The 19,813-nt window shown below is 40.0% G+C and overlaps 1 protein-coding gene across 8 annotated transcripts in view; it reads left to right on the top strand.

Moving 5' to 3' along the window:
• Positions 1-19,813, top strand: part of RAPGEF5 (Rap guanine nucleotide exchange factor 5) — a 240,791-nt gene that overhangs the window by 144,559 nt on the left and 76,419 nt on the right. For all 8 annotated transcript variants that reach the window (XR_002944583.3, XM_024357764.3, XM_024357769.3 and 5 more), the window contains exon 10: positions 19,536-19,654. Coding sequence is in view for 7 of the 8 variants with exons in the window: in XM_024357764.3 (XP_024213532.1) it covers positions 19,536-19,654 (119 nt within the window). In the remaining variant the exon portion in view is untranslated. The remainder of the gene's footprint in view (positions 1-19,535; positions 19,655-19,813) is intronic.

Below are 19,813 nucleotides of genomic sequence, written 5' to 3'. Positions count from 1 at the left end.
ATTAGGCTTCCTGGAGTGAGTTATTATAGTCCATTTTTAATAGGGAATAATATGGCCACAGAGTAACAAAAAAGTAGAAGTAGCTAGTTCTTGCCTCCAAGAAGTTTACAGTCTAGCTGGGGAAACAATTTATACATGGAAAACAGTTAACCGTTCAAGACAGCATTTAATGAAGTCTCTAAATAAGACATTTAGAGGGAAGTAAAATCTGGCAAACACATTTCACAACTGCAGCAAACCATGCTCTTCTCATTTATTTAGGAACAAGGTTTACAAGTTTGGTTCACTGTGTGTGCTCTTTAAATTCTAGCTTTTCCTCCAGAAAAATAGCAGTTAACTACCAGTGAAAGTCAGTGGTGTGCTCCTGCTGTCTGGTGGAACCATCTGCTCATTAGCTGTATTTTTAGGTTTTCACAAGAAGCCCACTGCAAGTCCTAACATTTTTAAAAAATTAGTTTGAGCGGTTTTGAAGAGAGAGGAATTTGTCATTATGCTATTTTTTGACGGTGCTCAAGTTTATTTTAAAAGGCTCAATCAAGAACATTGATACTGGCTCAGTTTGTTTGATTTATCAAACTCATGTTATCAAAGGGTCCTTTTATTCTCTGCTGTACAAATGCTGCTCCTAGCTTTATTAGGTTCTTATTCTTGTAAAATTAAAATAGCCATATCATCTGCAATATGCTTGAAAAATCATTAAAGTGAAGTATTGAAAAGCAGGTTATTTGCCACTGTTGTTTTGCCATCACCCTCCTCCCCCAGTGGTATATCTCACTCCAGACCCCAGGTGACCTTATATTCTTTTCTTCTTTACCCCCATCAAGGCCTGATCTGCATTAATGTAACAGTGTTACTACCATGTAGTCTGGTGTCTGATCAGGCAACACTAGAAACTTTTGTCAGGCTAGTGTTATTTGGGTTTATAATGAATGTTTTAAGACAAAAAGTTTAGGGAAAGGATGCACAGACAGATGGAGAGTTGTTCATGATAACTGTATACTGCCAAGGTTTGGAAAAATAAAAAGAAGAGATATCAAGAAGTAAAGAGACATAGGCAGCAATTTACAGTGTGGCTTGGTTCCCGAAGGACTGCCCTGATACATCTCTGACCTCATGAACTGATGTTCTGCGAGAAACTCAGAGACTGAATTCAGTTTACCTGTGTGGTCAGCATCCAAGTGCTGTGGAAGCATTTAACAGGAACCTTGGCTAGTCTAGGGAGTCATGCACATTTCCCTGAGAGAGAGAGAGAGAGAGACAGAATCTGAAGGGTCAGGAGAGCTATGAAAAGTGAGGAGGGATGGGTGTTCCAGGCAGAGGAAAGAACACATGTGAGGCCAGGTGTGGTGGCTCACGCCTGTAATCCCAGCACTTTGGGAGGCCGAGGCGGGTGGATCACGAGGTCAAGAGATTAAGACCATCCTGGCTAACATGGTGAAACTCTGTCTCTACTAAAAATACAAAAAATTAGCCGGGCATGGTGGCGGGTGCCTATAGTCCCAGCTACTCGGGAGGCTGAGGCAGGAGAATGGCGTGAATCCGGGAGGCGGTGCTTGTGGTGAGCCGAGATTGTGCCACTGCATTCCAGCCTGGGCAACAGTGCGAGACTCCGTCTAAAAAAAAAAAAAAAAAAAAAGAACACGTGATAACACAAGGGGCCTGATGTGGAGAAGAGAGCAGCTTTAGAAACAGAAGCAACCAGCTGGAGCCTAAGTGTGGACTGTGGATGGGAGAGGTAGGGCCCCGTGAAGAAGACGCAGGAGCTGGAGGATGCAGGACCTGTGGGTTTATCCAAACATTGTGTGCTAAGAGCAATAGGAAGCTTTTGTGTAGAATTTAAGCAAGAGGGAAAAATGATTAGATTTAAATTTTTAACATTCCTCCGTTGCAATGTGGGAACAGATTTGAAGGAGGAGAATGGGTCACACTCCTTCAAAGCTTCCTGGTCCCACTTTCCTCACAGTCCTCTCTGTCGATTTCACATTAAGTAGTAACCAGCATACATGCAAAGGATTTGCTGTGGGCAGCTCAAGTCAGGGGACTTCAGTTCCAGGAAGACAGAATGTCCAGTGATAGTTCACTTCTAATTTATTACCTTTTCCCTAAAATATACTGCTATATCACCATTTTTCTTTAACAAGTTGGCTTGGAGTCAGTCCTGTTTTTGTAGAAATGAATTTTGTGCATGCATATAATGTGAATATCTTTTGTTAATAAACACCATGCAGGCAGATATGTTCGCTTTAAATACAACTTACTGTGCTGTATATTTGCCTCATATTGATTCAGCCAAAGTTTGGTGATTTCTGAGTCATTCATATACTTTGGTTGCTAAAGATGAGGAAAAGAAATTTATAAAAGATGTCCATGTAGGATGCAAAGAACCTTTTTTTCCTTTTGCAGTGGGAAGTGGGTGGAAAGGAAAAATTCCATCTGGCATCCAGCAGTCCTAAATGTTGTTTTAAGATAGCAAAAATAGAAGATTGCTGAAAATATCATAACAGAACATAACAGACTGTGGGCAAGTGTGCAGTACATTTTTTCTAATAAATCATGCGAAATATGCGTATTTTACTTATAACATGACCAAGTTCTTGTTTGCTGTTACATAAAAATTTGTCTTTATTTTTTGTATTAAAATTATCTGCTCTCTTTTTGAAGCAAAAAGGATGATTGTTTTGGTCTGAAGAGATCAGTGTTGCAGTACTTAGGTTTAACTGGAATAGGTTTTTGAATTTTGCAGTTTTCCCCTCTTTTTCCAGCATTTCCCTCCTACATTTAAAAAAAAATGGAGAAATAAGATGTGGCATGTATGTTCATTTATGGCACATTTGTACATAAGTAAGTGAACAAGGCTCAACCATTTTAACAAATCCTTGTAAATGTCCTCTTTGTTCAGGTTCCAGGAATGACTGGGCACGACTGAGGCAAAGTGAGTCAGAGTAAAGGATTAGGGGCACCTCAAGATCCAAGAAACACATAATAGTAGAGAATAATGGTGATAATGAGACAATTAAGATGTCAGAAAGTGGCTTGGAGGTATGGAGTCACAAGAAGGCTCAAAAAACTTAATGAGTCATAAAGCATATCTGGGTGACCTCAGAGGTGGGAGTCGGGGTGGAATGTGTCAAGGTAAAATTTTTGCCCTCCACCATCAAAGAGAGGAGACAGTGGTACTTCCTACAGATAGTTCTTAAAACCTTTCATGATCTTGCCTTGGCTAGGATTTAGAGAAGTAGAACAAGCTTTATGTTGACACCCCTGTGAATAAAGAATTCTAACATTCCCCAGATGGCACAATGCATAATAAAATCCCAAAGTGAGTTTTATGGTTGCTGGATGCTATCACTTTCTCCCTGCTCAGTCAACTTATTGTTATTACAAATTGGGGGTTTGTGATGATGTATTATTTTTCACCATCAGTCTGAGTAGTCTGGAGTTTTCCTCTGAGAGTCATAGGCATTAGAAAGAACTTTAGATATCATGTGTCTTGATGGCTTGGGGAAGGAAAACTTTATTTCTAAAACTGGCACCTGCTAAATAGGATTATAAGCAGTTTCATCTAAAAAGGGGAAAATATATTCTATGACCATTAGTTCTTTTGGAAGTGCATTAGTCACAAGAAAATGTTAAAACATTTCCATTGATAATATCTTCTAGCAAAAGTAAATACCTTTTAGCCTCTGTAATCAGAAGCAATTTTGTTAATAGTTTGTTAACAAAAAGTGTAATTCTTTAGTTTGTTAGAGAACTTCTTAATTCAGGCTTTGTGCTTTTAACTCTTTGTGTTCCTGAAGTTAGATTTTGTGGGGCCCTAAAGTGAGGCTGGGCTGATTGACGTGACCCTTGCCCTAAGACAACACTTCTTTAGAACTACTCCTCCCCTACCTATTAGCAGTTAGCCCCTCAAAAATTAGTGACTCATGAAAGTGGGCACAAACAATTTGGCCAGCAAAAAATAAATGGGATCATTCAGTTCTTCTCATTAAACACCCATCTGGAAGCACATGTCTAAAAATTATCTCAGTATTAAAACAACACTCAGGTATAACTCTAAAAATGGTGGGGGGGAAGGATAGTTGAAGCTACACACATAATACTGTCCTCTCTAATAATATGTATGAGTAGAATTTTAGAAGATATGTAAGTAAAAACTGTAGGATACGAAATGGAGAGATGAGAGCACATATGGCCCAAGTTGGTATTGATTTACGCTTACAGGATTGTGATTAAAGGATAAGCCAAGAAAGGGATAAAAGGAAGATCTTGAGCCTGGACAAGGCAGACTTCTGCCTATTCCTTAAAATCTGAGAAAAGAAACTTTGGAACAAAAGAGAGAGCCAATTTGATTCTGATTGTCTTTCAGGAACATACTTGAATGCCAGATGTTTGTGCACAGAAGCCTTTCATGACTTGTTGAACTATTAAATGCCATTGCCATTATAATTTGGCAATCACCTCTGACCTTTATCTCAATTGTCAGTAGATCCCATTTCCATCCCAAGTCAGTAAATCTAAGTTCCTCTCCTTTAGTATTACTCATAATCTTGGCACATAGAGGAGATGTGCACAGACCTGACAAAATTCACCACACCCTGGAAAGAACCTTATTAATAATGATCAGAGTGGCTGTAGGTACCTTCAGCATCTGCAGCTGCACCAGTAATGGTGCCCCACCCTTTGTGGTTGGTGATTTTTGCATCTTAGCTCTGACTTCTACTTTACGTTCCATATCTGGCTAGTCCAGTTCTTCCCTAGAATCTTTGGAGAAGAACGTAGCAAAAGAGTGTCTTGCTGGTCTCATTTTGGTCCAAACCCAAGTTTTTAGATTGCTTCAATCCAGACTAGAGAAGCAAAAAATGGTGACTTTTCCTTCTGAGTGATTGATGATAGTAGGCTGCAGACATCTCAGTCTAGGGAACCCTATAAAGAAGGAAGAGTTGGGCAGCACAGGCCTGTGGAAGACCCAGTGAAGGGAATTATTCCTTAGCTGAGTGTGATGAGCCAGAGACACAGGGATTTTGGTCACACTGGTTATTGCACTGAGGTCTTCAGACAGAGGCCAGCATCCCTTATGATCATCCCTAATGATCTGTGCTGAGCTGATCAGACAGTTTCTCCACCATCAGCAGCTTAATTCAGATTCCTTCATTTGAACTCACAGAGATGATTAGAAAGAGTTATACTAGTGAAGATAGAAGACAACCAAATAGCTATTTAGCTTGTTGCCACCAGTGTAGTCATTCAGTGACAATACATAAAGTTAACTTTGTTGATGGCCTAAATAATTTTAATGTCAGTACAACCTTTTTTTCATAAGTAGAGCAAAATTTTAAAATATCTGGCTAAGATTAATTTATTCTTACCTTCATTCACTGAGAAAAGCATTTGTTGAGCACCTATGAACAAGACATCACATGAAATAGAACAGAGACAAAATGAGCAAGGTGTGATGTGAGCCCCAAAGATACCAGCATTTAATGAGACAGAAGCATGTGAAATGAGACAGAAGCATGTGAAAACCCAGACAGGAAAACCCAGTAAAGAAGAAGGGCAAAAACACACAGAAGAGAGGGCCAGGAAAGGCTTCCAGATGGGAGGAAAGAGTGCACTTTGAATAAGGTGTTTGTTTCCAGAAAATTGTTTTCTCACATTCCTGTAAGGCATTTGCTAAATTAAGCATCATCTTTTTTACTTCCTGGGTTATGGCCAGGTCAGGACACAAATCATAAATGACAAAGATTATAAATCTCAAATCTAAAGGAGGTTGCATATTGGAGTTTACAATTCATTCCCTTCCCCATTTTCTAGCTACAAAATATACTTGTCAAAAAAAATTTAGTATATTATACATAGTCCTTGGCATGTTTCACTGATTGAATTTGTTTTTGAAAACAGGCTTCATCTGGAAGAGGTTTACAGGTGTTTAACAGTCCAGAGTAAAGTAGCAAGCAACTTGCTGGAATTTATAGCACATTTCTGTTAAAGAATTTTTGTTGTTTAAAGTTGTTCTACTACTGTAAAAGTAATGTATGCCCTTCATAGAGAATTTAGAAATAATAGAAAGTTACAAGGAAGAAAATAAAAATTTAATGATAAACCACTATTTCCTCCCCCCACCCCCGGCTGTCCCCAGTCTTTGTATTCTGAGGCTTTCCTCATATTTTCATGACATGCTTTACTTAGCTACCCTTCCCTGGGGGAATTTTGCTATTATAAGCTATAACACACAACTCTCCAAAAATCTTTACCTAAGTTTATATTCTTAAGGATAAATTCCTAGTAGCAGAATTACTACTTATAAATATAAACTGCATTACTATCTTTTATGTTTTTACCCAACCACTTTCCATAAAGCTTGTGCTAGTTTTTACTTAAATCAGCAATATATGAAATTACTTGTTTTGTAATCCCTTCATCCTAGCTTTCACCTTCATTGAGTGTTACAATTTTGAGTAGGAGAAACTATGTTATCTTTGTCAGGTTGATGGTGGGCAAGGGAGAGGGAGGAAAATACGATCTTGTTCAAGTGTACATCTCTAGTGAAGTTGAATATTTGCAACTTATATCAACCTATTTCTCTTTCTTCTGTAAGTAATTTATTTTTCTCCTTTCTCATTTTTCTCACTGAAATTTTCTTATTGATTTGGACAAATTATTTACATATGAAGGATATAAAATTTTGTCATATTTGTTGCATATTGTTTCCCTCAGTTTGTTTTCTACTTAGTTTGTTTCCTAATTAGTTATTTTTATACACATGAGTGGAAATGTTTTTTATTTTTAAAATTGTCTTTAAAATGAGAAATCCCTTCCTCATTCAGTAAAATTTTATTTTATTTTTTCTATTCCTTTTGGAGTTGCACTTTTCACTCAGATCTTTTTTTTTTTTTTTCTTGTGACATGGGTCTCACTCTGTTGCCCAGGCTGGAGTGTGATGGAAAAATCACAACTCACTGGAGCCACAATCCTCCCACCTCAGCCTCCAGAGTAGCTGAGACTACAGGCATGTACTACCACGCCCAGCTAATTTTTTGGTGTTTTTGTAGAGACAAGGCCTCACTATGTTGCCCAGGCTGGTCTCCAACTCCTTAGCTCTGGAAATCCTCCCAACTCACCCTCCTAAAGTGCTGGGACTATAAGCATTAGCCACTGAGATTGGCCTCACTTGGATTTTTTAATATAGCTGTGATTTATTTTTGTAAGGTAAGATTTCTTGATCAACTATCACATGCATAATTTTTCTTCAGTTAATTTACTATTTTATTACTAGCATCAAAGACATTCATTTTATTCTGGAAGAATTGAAATTCTGTGATGAACAAACTGCCTCCCAAGTTAACATGTTGAGTGCTGATTTAGTAAATCACTTTACCTCTCTGAGCTTCAGTCTTCTGATCTAATAAATTAAGATATTAGAGGTCTAAGATTTCTTCTAGCTTTAAAATACCTTTCTTAACTTGAAGACACCCTTCCCCCCAAATTCTGCAATATCCATGCTTTGAGTGTTGAACTCTTTCTGGGAAAATGTCACCATTTTATAAAGGATACCAATTGATTACTCAGGAAGTTCTGAGTAGCTCTTTTTTCACTCTGATCGAATATGTCTATCAATGCCAAGAATCATTCTGTTCTTTTATGTTCTAAAAATACTCCAGTGGATAGAACTTCTCAAAATTTACTCTGTGAAATGGTGTTGATACGGGACAGATGGCTGATCTAGCATATCCAGCTAGAAGTGTCTGTTATCAGGACATTAAAATGATATTTCAAGTCAAGTCATTAAATATTTGGAATTGTTTTTCTGAGATCAGAATGTCCTGAGGAGGATCAAAATCTGGAATTCCCAAATCTCTGCAATGAAGGAAATGCTAGCTCTTACTGCCTTGAACCCTTAGAAATACCAAGAAAGTAACCTAGTTCTTGATATTGGCTAGGTTCATTAGCTGCTACCCACAGCCTAGCTCCAAATTACTGTTTTTAAAACATGCAGATTTTTGTCTCTTACATGTCTGTCACGTGAAGAATTTACTCTTTGAGAGCACGCCTATGTTTTATTTGAACTTTTATCCCCAGTGTTGAGCACTAGGCTTTCAGTCAGTGTTTGTGGAACTGGAGCTGATAGAGAAGGAAATTATGGGTGGTTTGAAATGTTTCCCACAGTCAAGTACTTCAAATCACATCTGTAAAAATCCAAAGTTGTACCAGCTTCAGGATTTCAGTTCATTGGATATTTAAAGTTTTAAATAAGAAGTTTTCTACCTTAGAGAATTAACCTGGAAATGATAAGCAGAAAAGGCAGGAAGGTTCATCACCGGTAGTCACTTTGTAATACAGAAAAGTCTTTGGAAGAATCCATCCCTGGTAAAGAGTGGATGCAGACGTTCAGACTTTAATGGATCACAGGTTGTGGAGCAAAGATCTTACCTGGGGAGGTTTGTACGTGAGGATTTTGACCTTCTTTGGCCCTCCAGGTGCACATTAATATTCAGGAAAAGAGAATTTGTTTTTCATATGTGTTATCACTTTAATACTAATTCCTCACTTAAATACTAATTCCTTTTTTGTTCCTCCAGTCTGTCCTCCTCTTCTCTCCACACCTATTCCCTCCCTTGGAAAAAAAGGCAGGAGAGATCTACCCCTATGCAAGCAAATTCATCTTTGTCTTATTTTAACCTTCTCTCTTCCTTTTTACCTTCTGGGTTTTTGTTTAATTTTTTGCTTGCCTCTCAAATCATTTTAGCAATATTTCATTACATCTTACATTCTCTTAACCTATTTTTAATACCAACTTCCTGTTACTGTTCCATGCACCAAGAGTGCCACTTTGTCTACCTTTATCCCAACCTTGTTTCAAACTGTGAAATGAAGTTTCTGAGATGGCTACAGCAGAGACTAAAGGCGTGCCTCCCTAAAAACACCAAGGAATGTACAAAACATGAAAAAACAAGAGTGTTTACTTAAGATGCTTTGTATCTCCTCACTCCCATTCCATGTGATCTGGCAGCTGCTACAGTAGCTAGAAATTTTTCATTCCATAACTTGCATAAATACTGAAACTCCCCCTTTTGATTGCTACTTTGCCCTCATGGAAGTTCCACAGGCATGTGTGCACACACACACAAGCATTTCCTCACGTACACACATGCAGATGCTCATTGACACACACACACAGGAAATTTGGGAAGAGTGATAGAGTTCTTTGACTTGAAGCCTTTCAATTTTTTAGAGTTTATTTCCTTTTTAAGTTTGAAGAATACTTCTGCTGGGTCTGCTCAGACATAAGAACTAGCTTTTTCAAATAATTTCAGTTTATGAATTAGTTCTTCACTGAGTCAGGAGGTATCAAACACAACTAAGTTTCAGATCCTATGGGAGGAATTTGAGAGGAGAAGTCAAAGCCATAGGAACCAGTCAGGGCTAGCTATTTTATGCTGCTCTGAAAAGTCATGTTATCCTCTTGTTATTCAGTTGTAAAGGCTTCTGTAAAACTGCTGCCATGGATTATTCAAACCCCACGGGACAAATATATCTGCAACCAGAATGTAGAAACTTTAATCATAATTTAGTGTAGGTTTCTGTCCTACCTTTGGGCTGCTAGTGAAAAGCAGTGATTCGGGTTACTGGCAATTTTTTTCCCTTTCTTCTTCTACATTTCAGGAAATGCTTAAGGATCTAATTTAGATTTCTGCATCCTCATTTCTTCCGACGTGATCTCAAATAGGCCTCTGTCAGGTCATGTGTGCACACTGTACCATGCCTCAGTTGCCCGTTGACCCAGGCTGCTTGGTTTCAGGGAACTGAGGCACTGCTGAGGAGCCCTGGTCCACAGCATGCAGGTGGTAGGTGGCTCAAAAAATCTCAGTGGTTTCCTAGTTTGGCTGACCCTTCGCCTATTCCCTCGGGCCTTCTAACCAGGGCGAATGGATGTACCTCCGAGTCTCTGCAGAAGGAAATGACCACCATATCTGGAACAAGGAGCAGCAGAAAGCAGTGGCATTCCAGCTGGCTCACTTCAGGTGACCGTGGCTGGCATCACACCTTGTTTGTCATTGCTGTGTTTTCTCCTGTGTATATTCCAGTCATGCCAACAATGAAGGATGCAACCGTGCCTTTGCAGATCATCAGTCACCCTGACCAAAGACCAAGAGCCCATAGAGCATTAGCCATCTCTTGACATTCTGTGTTAAAAATGTAACAGTCAGAGAGACAACTGAACTTCCTTGTCTCCCTTCTTTTAGTTTTTGGTCTCTAGAGGTGTACACTTCTTGGCGAGTGAGATTTGCGGGGAGGTGAGTACCAGAAAGAAACAGCCCCACACGCCCATGAAAATGATCAATTTCATCATCCCTAGTCCTCCTCTGGCAGAGGGGCTTGGAACCTCCTTTTCTGCAGGTTCCGTGAGCTCTGTAGTTAACTCCTGTGATGCCCTCTGCCTCTCAGTAGCACATACAGCACCATAGGCAGCGGTTTGCATTGCAGTGGAAAAAAATTTATGTTATTTGTGTGTGTTTTTAAAATTTGGATGATATTTATATACACATACACATAAACAAAATCATAGCAAGACCCTGATAGAAATTCAATTTTGTAATACTTCAGTGTTAGTATACTTGGATGGCATACAGTTACAATATAGTTTGTATATTTTTCTGCCCTGTATTTACTGAGGGCTTTCTCTGTGTCCAGTATTCAACTGGGTCTATAAGGTAGGGATTATCCCATTTCACAGGCAAGAAAGCTGATGCTCAGAGAGATAGACCACCCAGCTAGAAAGTGGCAACTCTAGGATTTGAACCAGGTCTGTCTTTGCTTTGGTGGATATCAGTTTAATTTGATTCAGGCTGTAAGTTCTTTGAAGGGCTGCCATCATCTGAGTTTAAGTTTTATGCTATTCAGAATTGGTTATTACCCATGAAATAGAGAGAAATGGACGATATCCCTGGCTTGCGGCTTGGTGGAAGGGTTCTTGGTAAGATGTGTACATTGTTAAACAAATTAGATTTATCTAGTCATTGGTGATTGAACTATAGTTGGGGTGGCAGGGGACTGTGCTGGGCCTTTATCATCTTTTTTAGTGCCTAAAAGTCCCGGAAGATGCATAATACCCTTATTTTTTAGATAATGCTTTGGAATTTGGGGAGTATATTTTTATTCTCCCAGCAAAACAGCTATTGGATGGCTGCCAGGATTTGGCTGTAGATAAGGCAAGCCCTGTAACCCATGTCCTCTCAGTATAGGTTGAAGCCTTGTCTGCAGCTGTGAACTCAGCCCTTCTTTGAGGACAGGCCTCTTCCTGGGTGAGAACTGGCTCCAAAGACCCTGGAGTCAGAATCAAGCTCCATTTCTGCTGTCAGAGTGCTATGCCCATTACTCAGACTTAGCCTAGATCTGACTTTAAGCTTTGGTTCCCAGCTACAGTGGACTAGATTTTGTCCTTTCGTTCTGCAGACTTCAAGCTTGAATTTTCCTTTTCTACCCAAGCCTACCCCTTGGACTTAGTTCCTCTGAGACTGAACCTCTGCCTCTTTGCCTTTGCTGACCTCTCTGTCCTTGACCTTGAGCCATTCTGATTTACAGTATCTGTCCACTTATCCATCATTTGCCAGGCCATGCATTCATTTAACAGACATTGTTCTGGATGTAAAACCAAACCAAACCAGCCACTGTTCTCATGCAGCTGTCATCAGAGTGGAACTGACCCTGCCATTTCTCCTCCCTCTTCTACCCTGCATCCCACTCCCAAACCTGGTCATCAGCCAAGAACTTTTATATTGGAACTAGAAGCCTGCTGGAAAATATTTAATAAAATTTAAGCTTTTATGATAAACAGTAACACCTGTGTGATTGACTGGCCACTCTCAAAGGTCACATGGGAAGTGCAGAGTGTGAAGCAAGCTGTAGAAGCTAAATTACAGTAAACTGATATAGGCACTAGACAAGAAAGACTGTTAAGACCATAAAGCATGTAGAAATTGGATTCGGTCAAGTAGGAAAATACTAACACACCCTACCCTAAAGCTTTTAGATTTTTGAGTTGTTTTCTGGACAGCAGGAAGATGAAATACATGACCAATATGGTGTAGTCTAAATTAATGAAAACTTAACACAAGCGTCTCTGGAAACTGTGAAATGTGAAGCATGCTGGGCTGTCTCTATTTGCATCCCTTTCTCCATTCTCACGTCTGCACTGTGCTGGGACAGCGAGTCCTCACCACACATTGTGGAATGCATCACCCTGGATTTATTGTCCTCCTGCTCTGAATGGGATGCAGCCAGTGGGAAGCATCGGCAAGAGATCAGAGGGTGGAAGGAGAGAAAGGTCATGATATTCCTCCTACCTCTGTCTGGCTTCCTTCTGTAGTTCTGGCAGTGACTGCAGCTCCTCATTGGTAGCTTCTCATTTATGCCTCCAGCTCCCAAAGGGATCCAATACTTACTTTTTACCTCCCCTTACCCCTTCCAGCCCAGGGCTAGTTAAGATCTCCCTCTTTTCTAGTCCTGGTTATCTCTCACCATTTTTGCTCAGTTTCATCAAACCTACCTACACAGCTGTAAATAGCCCCTTCATTAAACACTTTCAAAACCCTTGCTGAGTGTGCATTTTCCTGCCAGTATCCAGAATGATCTGTCAAGCTAATACAGCATGTTGAAATATATTCATAATAAAAAGACATTGACTTTATATTTCAAGATGCTACAGTCTATCCCATCTTTTCTGCCCTATTGTGCAGTAGGTTACTAGCTGAAGTTGGCCCTGGGATCAAATTCCTAGGCTTGCTCTGGTTTTAGGGTTATTAGACAAGTTGTTTTGTATGATGATATTCTTAGAGGCAATGAGATTTAATACATACAGTTTTTCTCTAGTAGCCAGAAGCTTTCTGTTTAGTCATGCATATTGGTTTTCTGTTGGAGTTTGGTCAAGTTCCATAATAAATATATGTTTATTTTCATATCTATAAAAGTCAGACTTTACCTAGATTTTATAAATGATGATGAATCCTATTAATCTTGTTTGGGCTTTCATTAGAGTTATTAATCTTAATATGTGTGGGATTAAAAAAAGGAAAGAACTAATTGTCGTTATCTAAATACTCTCCTTCTGCCAGAGTATCGTGTACAAAGACATATTTGTTAGGCCAGCTCCTTTGTGGTCGGGTGAGTCTAAGTGGCTCACCTTGACACACATCTGCTAACTTAATCTCTCTCTTAATCATTTCTATCTTGCCAGCAATATTCTTTTGACCTTTTTAAAAAACATCTGTTTACTTTTTTTTCATGAGAAAAAGAATCATGAGATACATTGTCAGCAAATTATCTAAGGGTTGTTCTCGAATAAAATTCTTTTTGGCCAGAGGAGATTTTTTTTTTCAGATAAGTCTTATAATTCTGCTGTACCCACATTTATATAACAGACACAGATGTGGGCATTGATGGCTTGGTCAGCTAGGCTTTATGTGAATTTCCATAGTACAAGATGGGAAGAGATACCTAACTGCTAAATCATGTGCCTTCTTCCTATTTAGGAGAGCCAACACTTTGGGCTTCTGTGAGAAAAGTGGAATCAAGATTAGTTTTGTAGAATCTTTGTGTTGGAAAGGGTGCAGAGCATAGCCCTGACTCTTGATCCAGAATCGTCTTCATTTGTTCTATGATATTGTTGATACACTCCGCTTCAGCTTGAGAGAGAGCTGGGTCCATCTCTGCTGTTAGCACTTCTTTAAATTGGTCCCCAGTCAGCCACTTTTATCTCATCACCCACTAGTGGAAAGTCGCCTTTCTAGAATGTCATGAGTAATTCCAGGGCTTCCTCTCCCACAGGGTAGAGTGGCTCAGAAAGTGGAAATAATCTGCTGCTATTTATCCTCCTGAACTCTTCTTTCTCGGACCTTCCAGCTACCTGAACTGTACCTCTCAGGACTTATTTCTCAGAGCCCTTTGTGGCTCCCTGGGGCAGATTCATGTGTCCCCTGGCCAACAAATCTGTGTCCACAGACTCATCTCTGCTCAGTTCCTTTTTTTTTTTTTTTTTTTTCAATTTTAAGGTAAAACTTACATAACATAAAATTAGCCATTTTAAAGTCTATAATTCATGTCTACCCAGTTCTTGAGCCCATCAGGCCCGAGGCAGCTTATATACCGGGAGCCCCATCTCCACCAGCCTTAACCTGCATGTCTCTGTGTTCCAAGTTGCATAGACATAGGTGCCCACAAATACAGCCTTCCTCTAAAGCCAGTCCCTGCCGTGTTTAGCTCTGTTCCTGCCTTGGTCACTGATTCGGGTCTGGTCGGCACTTCATTTTCCCCTTGCTGGGTCTTGAGTGCTGCCTGATCTGAGCTGGTTGAGCTGTGGTCATACCACTGCATTCAGCTCCTGCCAACTCTCTTCCTCTCTTAGAATGAAAGCCCTTGTATGGCTTTCCCAAACCAGACAGGCCATCCAGAACTAAAAACCGGCTATGCTAGAACTTTTGACTCTCACTTTGGCCTAGACCTCCCTGTTGCCTGACCAACCAACAGATTGCCCTGCACTGTCAGTCAGCACGAGGGAAAGTGACATCTCCTTTGATAGCTGTCATCTAGAATATAGAGCATTGGCCATCTTAGGGGACATCTGTGGTTCTGGTTAAGGGCACTGGTGTCGAGCCTGTCTGGGTTCAATCTCAGCTTCGCCATCTGTCTGCTCTGTGGTCTTTCTTATATAATCTCTAGGCTCCTGTCTCCATTTGTAAAATGGGAATTTTCATAGCATTAGTCTCATAGGATCATTATAGTGATTAGGTAAAGTAGTGGATCTTCAGCCCTTAGCTTTGCCTGCTGTATGGTAAGCCCTCAGTAAGTGTTAGTTGTCATAGGTTTATCTGCCTGGTTGTGGCTGATTCCTCCCCAATTGCCCATTCCTGGTGGTTCTGTTTGTTGCATATAGCAGCGTTGTCTCCTTAGTTCTTGAGTTGTCATTACCTCTACCATTATGGAATAAAATTATATTAGGTATTAATGGTCCAGTAACTAATAATTGCATGATGTTTTACACTTCACAAAATACTTATATTATCTTAAGTAGTGGCCAAGGCTCGGTGCTATCTCACATGAGCTACTCTCAAGCTAAGACCCTGAATTAAAGCAGGTCTTCTGATCTGATGTATATGTAACTCCTTGCCTAGCTTTGACATTGTCCAGTGTAACAAGCATGCCAGCTGTTCTTCTCAGGTTAGCCCAGTCTATTTGAGTGCCTCAGCTAAGCTGATGGTCAGGATGCAAAGCAGGGCAGGCCAGTGCCCTGTGGAGTTTGATGAACACCAGCAGAGTTTGACGATCCCTCCTTAGGAAGAGCGCCTCTCAGCAAAATGTCCCTTCTCTCTGGGCTGTATCACAATTCACCAATTGAAATGTATTCTTAGAGATTTAAGGTGTTCTTTGGGAGACTGAGGTGGGCAGATTGCTTGAGCTCAGAAGTTCAAGACCAGCCTAGGCAACATGGTAAAACCCTGTCTCTACAAAATAAAATAAAAAATTAGCTGGGCCTGGTGGTGTGTGCCTGTAGTCCCAGGTACTCAGGAGGCTGAGATGGGAGGATCACTTGAGCCCAAGATGCAGAGGTGGCAGTGAGTGGAGATTGTGCTTCTGCACTCCAGCCTGGGTGACAGAGTGAGAATGTCCTCCTACCACCACCCCCCCAAAAAAAAGAAAAAAGAGATTTAATATGTTGCTCTCTAAACCTCCACTTTAAAATGCAAATGCATTCATTCATCTTTTGTTTATAAACATATTCAGTAAATGTTAATTGAGTGTCTGTGAAATGTCAAGACCTGGCTAACTATTGGGAATTCAAAGTCAAAGAAGATAGGGTACTTGCCCACGAGTGAGCTTGGGCAAGGCGGGGACAGAAAGTGCATCAGTAAGTGCTCCTGAGAGTGCTGAATTATAAGGGTACATGTGGTGCTGTGAAGTCACACAGAAGGGCCAACAAGATCAAACTGAAGACCAGGGGGCTTCCTGGAGGAGGTGATTCTTGAAGTGAACTTTGTGGGATAAATAAGAGTTAGGCCAAGAAAGTTGTGAGATGAAAAGAAGTATAACAAGCCATTGGCTACAAATGCCTTCCTATCAGTTAACGTCTTCAGTTAATGTGTTCACAGACCTAAGGGCAAACAGCATTGGAACTCGTGTTACTTGTATGACTTCTTGAGTGTCGTTGTGTCAAGCTAGATGATTTTCAGCGTTTGCCATCTGAAAGGTTCTCTCTACTGCCTGTTTCAGACAGGTTTGATTTTGGAGGAATGGGTCTCTTCAAGCTGACTTATTTCCTTTATAATGAAATTTCCAAGATGTAGTCTTCTCTTCCTCCTTGTTGACTCACAGTTTAACACATTTTCCCCACTCCTGACCTAAAGTGACCTCATCATCACTTTTTCTTAGACTTACCATCTTTGTAAATGTTACAGTGTCAGGCAGGCTTTCTCCTGGGGTCTCCTGATACAGCGCTCTCCTGGCTCTCCTCCTGGCTCATCTTGGTAGTGGTCTTCATGTTCTCTCTGTAAGTAGGTTCCCCCATGACTCGAATATTCTCCCACTTTACTTCTTCCCCTTAGTGTGTTTTTAGCTCCTTTAATCCCCAATGTTCATAGTTCTGCCTCTTTACTGTTCCTCCTTAACAATCTCATCCATTACCAAAGCTTAAATAATTCATAAATTTGTCTCTACCCTTGACCTTTGTCCAGAGGCCTAGTTCTTTATTTCTAACTGCTTGCTAAACGTCTGTGGCAGGCAGGCTGTCTTAGTACGAAACATCAGCGTTTAAAATCAGAAGCATCTGTCTCACCAAAGCCGCTCCTTCATACACATTCTCCCCTGTTTAATGGTATTTCCATTCTGTCAGTCACCCATAGTTATCTTTGATTGTCAGATCCCATGGATTCTACTTTTGCATTGTCTCTTGCATTTGGCCACATCTTAGGGTGCTGACCCAGTTATACTTACGTTGTCATGGAGCCTATTAACTTGTCAGTTAAGAGCAGGGTACTTGCCTCACTCATTTTCACTTGCCGCTTGGTGTCCAGAACAGTGCCTTATGCAAAGGAAGCAAGCCCTCACTATTTGTTGAATGAATGTCAATTAAGTGTTTTAATACTTTACCTGCATTTCATGAACTATTTGTCATTGAATATATTTTCTGTTATTAATTCTCTTAATACTTTTAATCTTAACCAATCAAGCACAAGAATAAAATTTCATACCCAGAACCTCAACTATGGTACTTCTGTTCCTTCTCAGGATGAGAAATTAGTTAAGCATGCATGGGTCAGGAAACATTAATTTACCTTTCCTTCTTGAGAGCCAGATGTAATTCGTAGGATTATTACATTTTTATGGCAATTTTAGATAACATATTTCCCTTTGTACATTAATTTTTCTGCTTTTTCTCTTCTTTATTTTTAATAGGTCTTCAAAATGGAAAACTATCACAATGACATAGATGCTATTGATAGTACATCAATATGATTCAGCTCTTCCCCTGCCTGGCAGAGTGTGGCTGCTGTGTGCACAGCCATGTAATACATATTAGTTACACAGGCATTAGAGAAGCCCTTCCCATCCATATGTATGTGCATGGCCTGTGGAAGTTAATAATGCCATATATCACATGCACATAGAATGTAAAACGTACTTCAGAATGACAGCAAGCTCATATAAAATGAGTATTGGCGCATGATTAAAGGAAACCAGGGAAAGATTTTTGTCCTTTCAGAGAACAGAATTATTTGTTTGTTCTGTGTGTCTCAGCATCCCAGACCCTCATTCTGCCTTTTTGTTTTTTTGTTTTTTGTTTTTCGTTTTTTTTGGGGTTTTTTTGGGTCAATATATGCACTTCTCTCCAGCCACCTTATTTCACTTCAGCCACATAGATAACAAAGGAACCCCTTTGGAGAAATGAAAGATAGCAATTACACATTGGTATTCATGTTACGGGAGTCCCACTGTCGTCCTCAGGGAGTTTAACAATGAATATCCAGCATTAATTGCCACAGTAACTGCACGCGTCTGACCTTGCTGAAATGTAATACATCGGTTTTACATAGTGAAATTATTTACCACTAAAAGATTAAAAAAGAATGATCATAAAATTATATTGCTGTTTAGAATGACAAATATTTTTCGTTTTTAAGAAAATCCTGGAGGACTTAAATTATTAGCTTATTGCATTTTCTTAGGAATCAGAATACCAGGAGGTAAAGTCACAATTGTTATCAGTGATTTGGCTGGCAATTAGGGCAAGATTAGTGCCTTCCTATTCTTATGAAAGGTGAATCAAATACATTGACATCCCTGATTAGCCTGTAGAACCAATTAATAAGGCAGAATGGATATTTTTTTCTCTGTTGGGGGTGGGGATATCCTCTTTCATGTTTGTACCTGACCGTAGGTAGGTAGGATTTTCTGTAAGTAGGGTAAACGTGCTAGGAGCCCTAAGCACATAGTGCCTTTTTAAAAGAGGTGACATCATCTTTAAGGTGAAACCTACTTACTGTCAACTTTTCTTCCTTTAATCTTTTGCTCAAATCCTCAGAAATAGGGAAGCTAGATTTTCGGACATGCATCTTATAGTTCCTTTCTCCCGGGCTACCGTACGCTTACTGGGTATTGCACATCAGGAGAATTTCACACTAAACACTCTGAAAGTGTTCATGGTTCCGAGTTGGAGGCCACCCTGCTGGGTCAGCAGCAAGCTGTCCTCTGTGACAGAGCCACGTCAGCGGGCCACACTCACTCTGGGCTGTGGAAGCTGTGTGTGCAGAAATGAATGATGGTTCAGCCATCTCTCCTTTTTAAAAAGGAACTGAGGTGAAGAAAGTCTGTGCAGTCATCCATGGCATCCGAATTTCAGCCTAGATGAGATTCTAACTAGAGATCCATTTTTGCTTATAGTCTGGCAAAACTAGTACATGATAAATTTGAAGGCCATCTCAAGTCTGAAAAAAAATTGAATTGAATGATGGAGTGGGTAGTTTTTTTTTCTTGCCCGCCTTTTAAAGTAAGGGTGTAAAGTAAATGAATATATGTATTGATTACAACTACTGAATAGGGCTTACTCATTGTCTTAATGTTTAAATAATGTATATTTTGTATGATTCAACTTTAATAGAGTGTTTAATAAACATCTACCAGGTAAAAGAGAATATAGTATACATGCAATTAGTATGTTGTGCTTTTTGAAACTTTGAACTTTGTAGTCCCTAAATTGTTTAGGTAGTTTTAAAAATAAACTCTGAATTCCACCTCCACTTTGTTTTCTATTTCCTTTAAAGTATTTATGTCTGTCTAATGTTTTAAGTTTTCATAGCACTTGAGCCTGGATACTTTAATATTAGAGGGAGATTTTTGACCAGACTCCTAATTTATTCTCAATCTTTGAAGAGATGATACTGTAAAGCAACTCTAGAAAATACAGCTTTAGTTAGCTCCAGTTTCCCCCCACTTTTAATTTTCTCTCTCTTTTTCCTTCTCTCATCCATCATCCCTGTCCACAATTAAAGCAAGATGATGAAGTGACGACTGTTCAGGTTAAAGAGCAAGACCAGAGCGTCCTGGTGCTGAAGAAAGTGCAGTGCTGTGGCCCAGCCCCCACAGCTGGGAGTGCGGAGAGCCATTGGAGGTGAGAGTTTCCCTGCAGCCACAGAGGCACGCGCTCCCGTTTCCTTTTCCCTGCCTGCCTTCCCTTCCCTTGCTCCATCTCACTCGCTCTCTGCCTCCTCTACCCTCCCTCCCTCTCTTTTCTCTCCGCCTCTCCAGCGTTCTAGCTGACTGCAGAGCT

The sequence above is a fragment of the Pan troglodytes genome, chromosome 6 (genome assembly GCF_028858775.2).
Source record: "Pan troglodytes isolate AG18354 chromosome 6, NHGRI_mPanTro3-v2.0_pri, whole genome shotgun sequence".
NCBI classification, from domain to species: domain Eukaryota; kingdom Metazoa; phylum Chordata; class Mammalia; order Primates; family Hominidae; genus Pan; species Pan troglodytes.
Note: the sequence above shows the minus strand (reverse complement) of the source record. Positions and strands in the feature narration are given on the sequence as shown.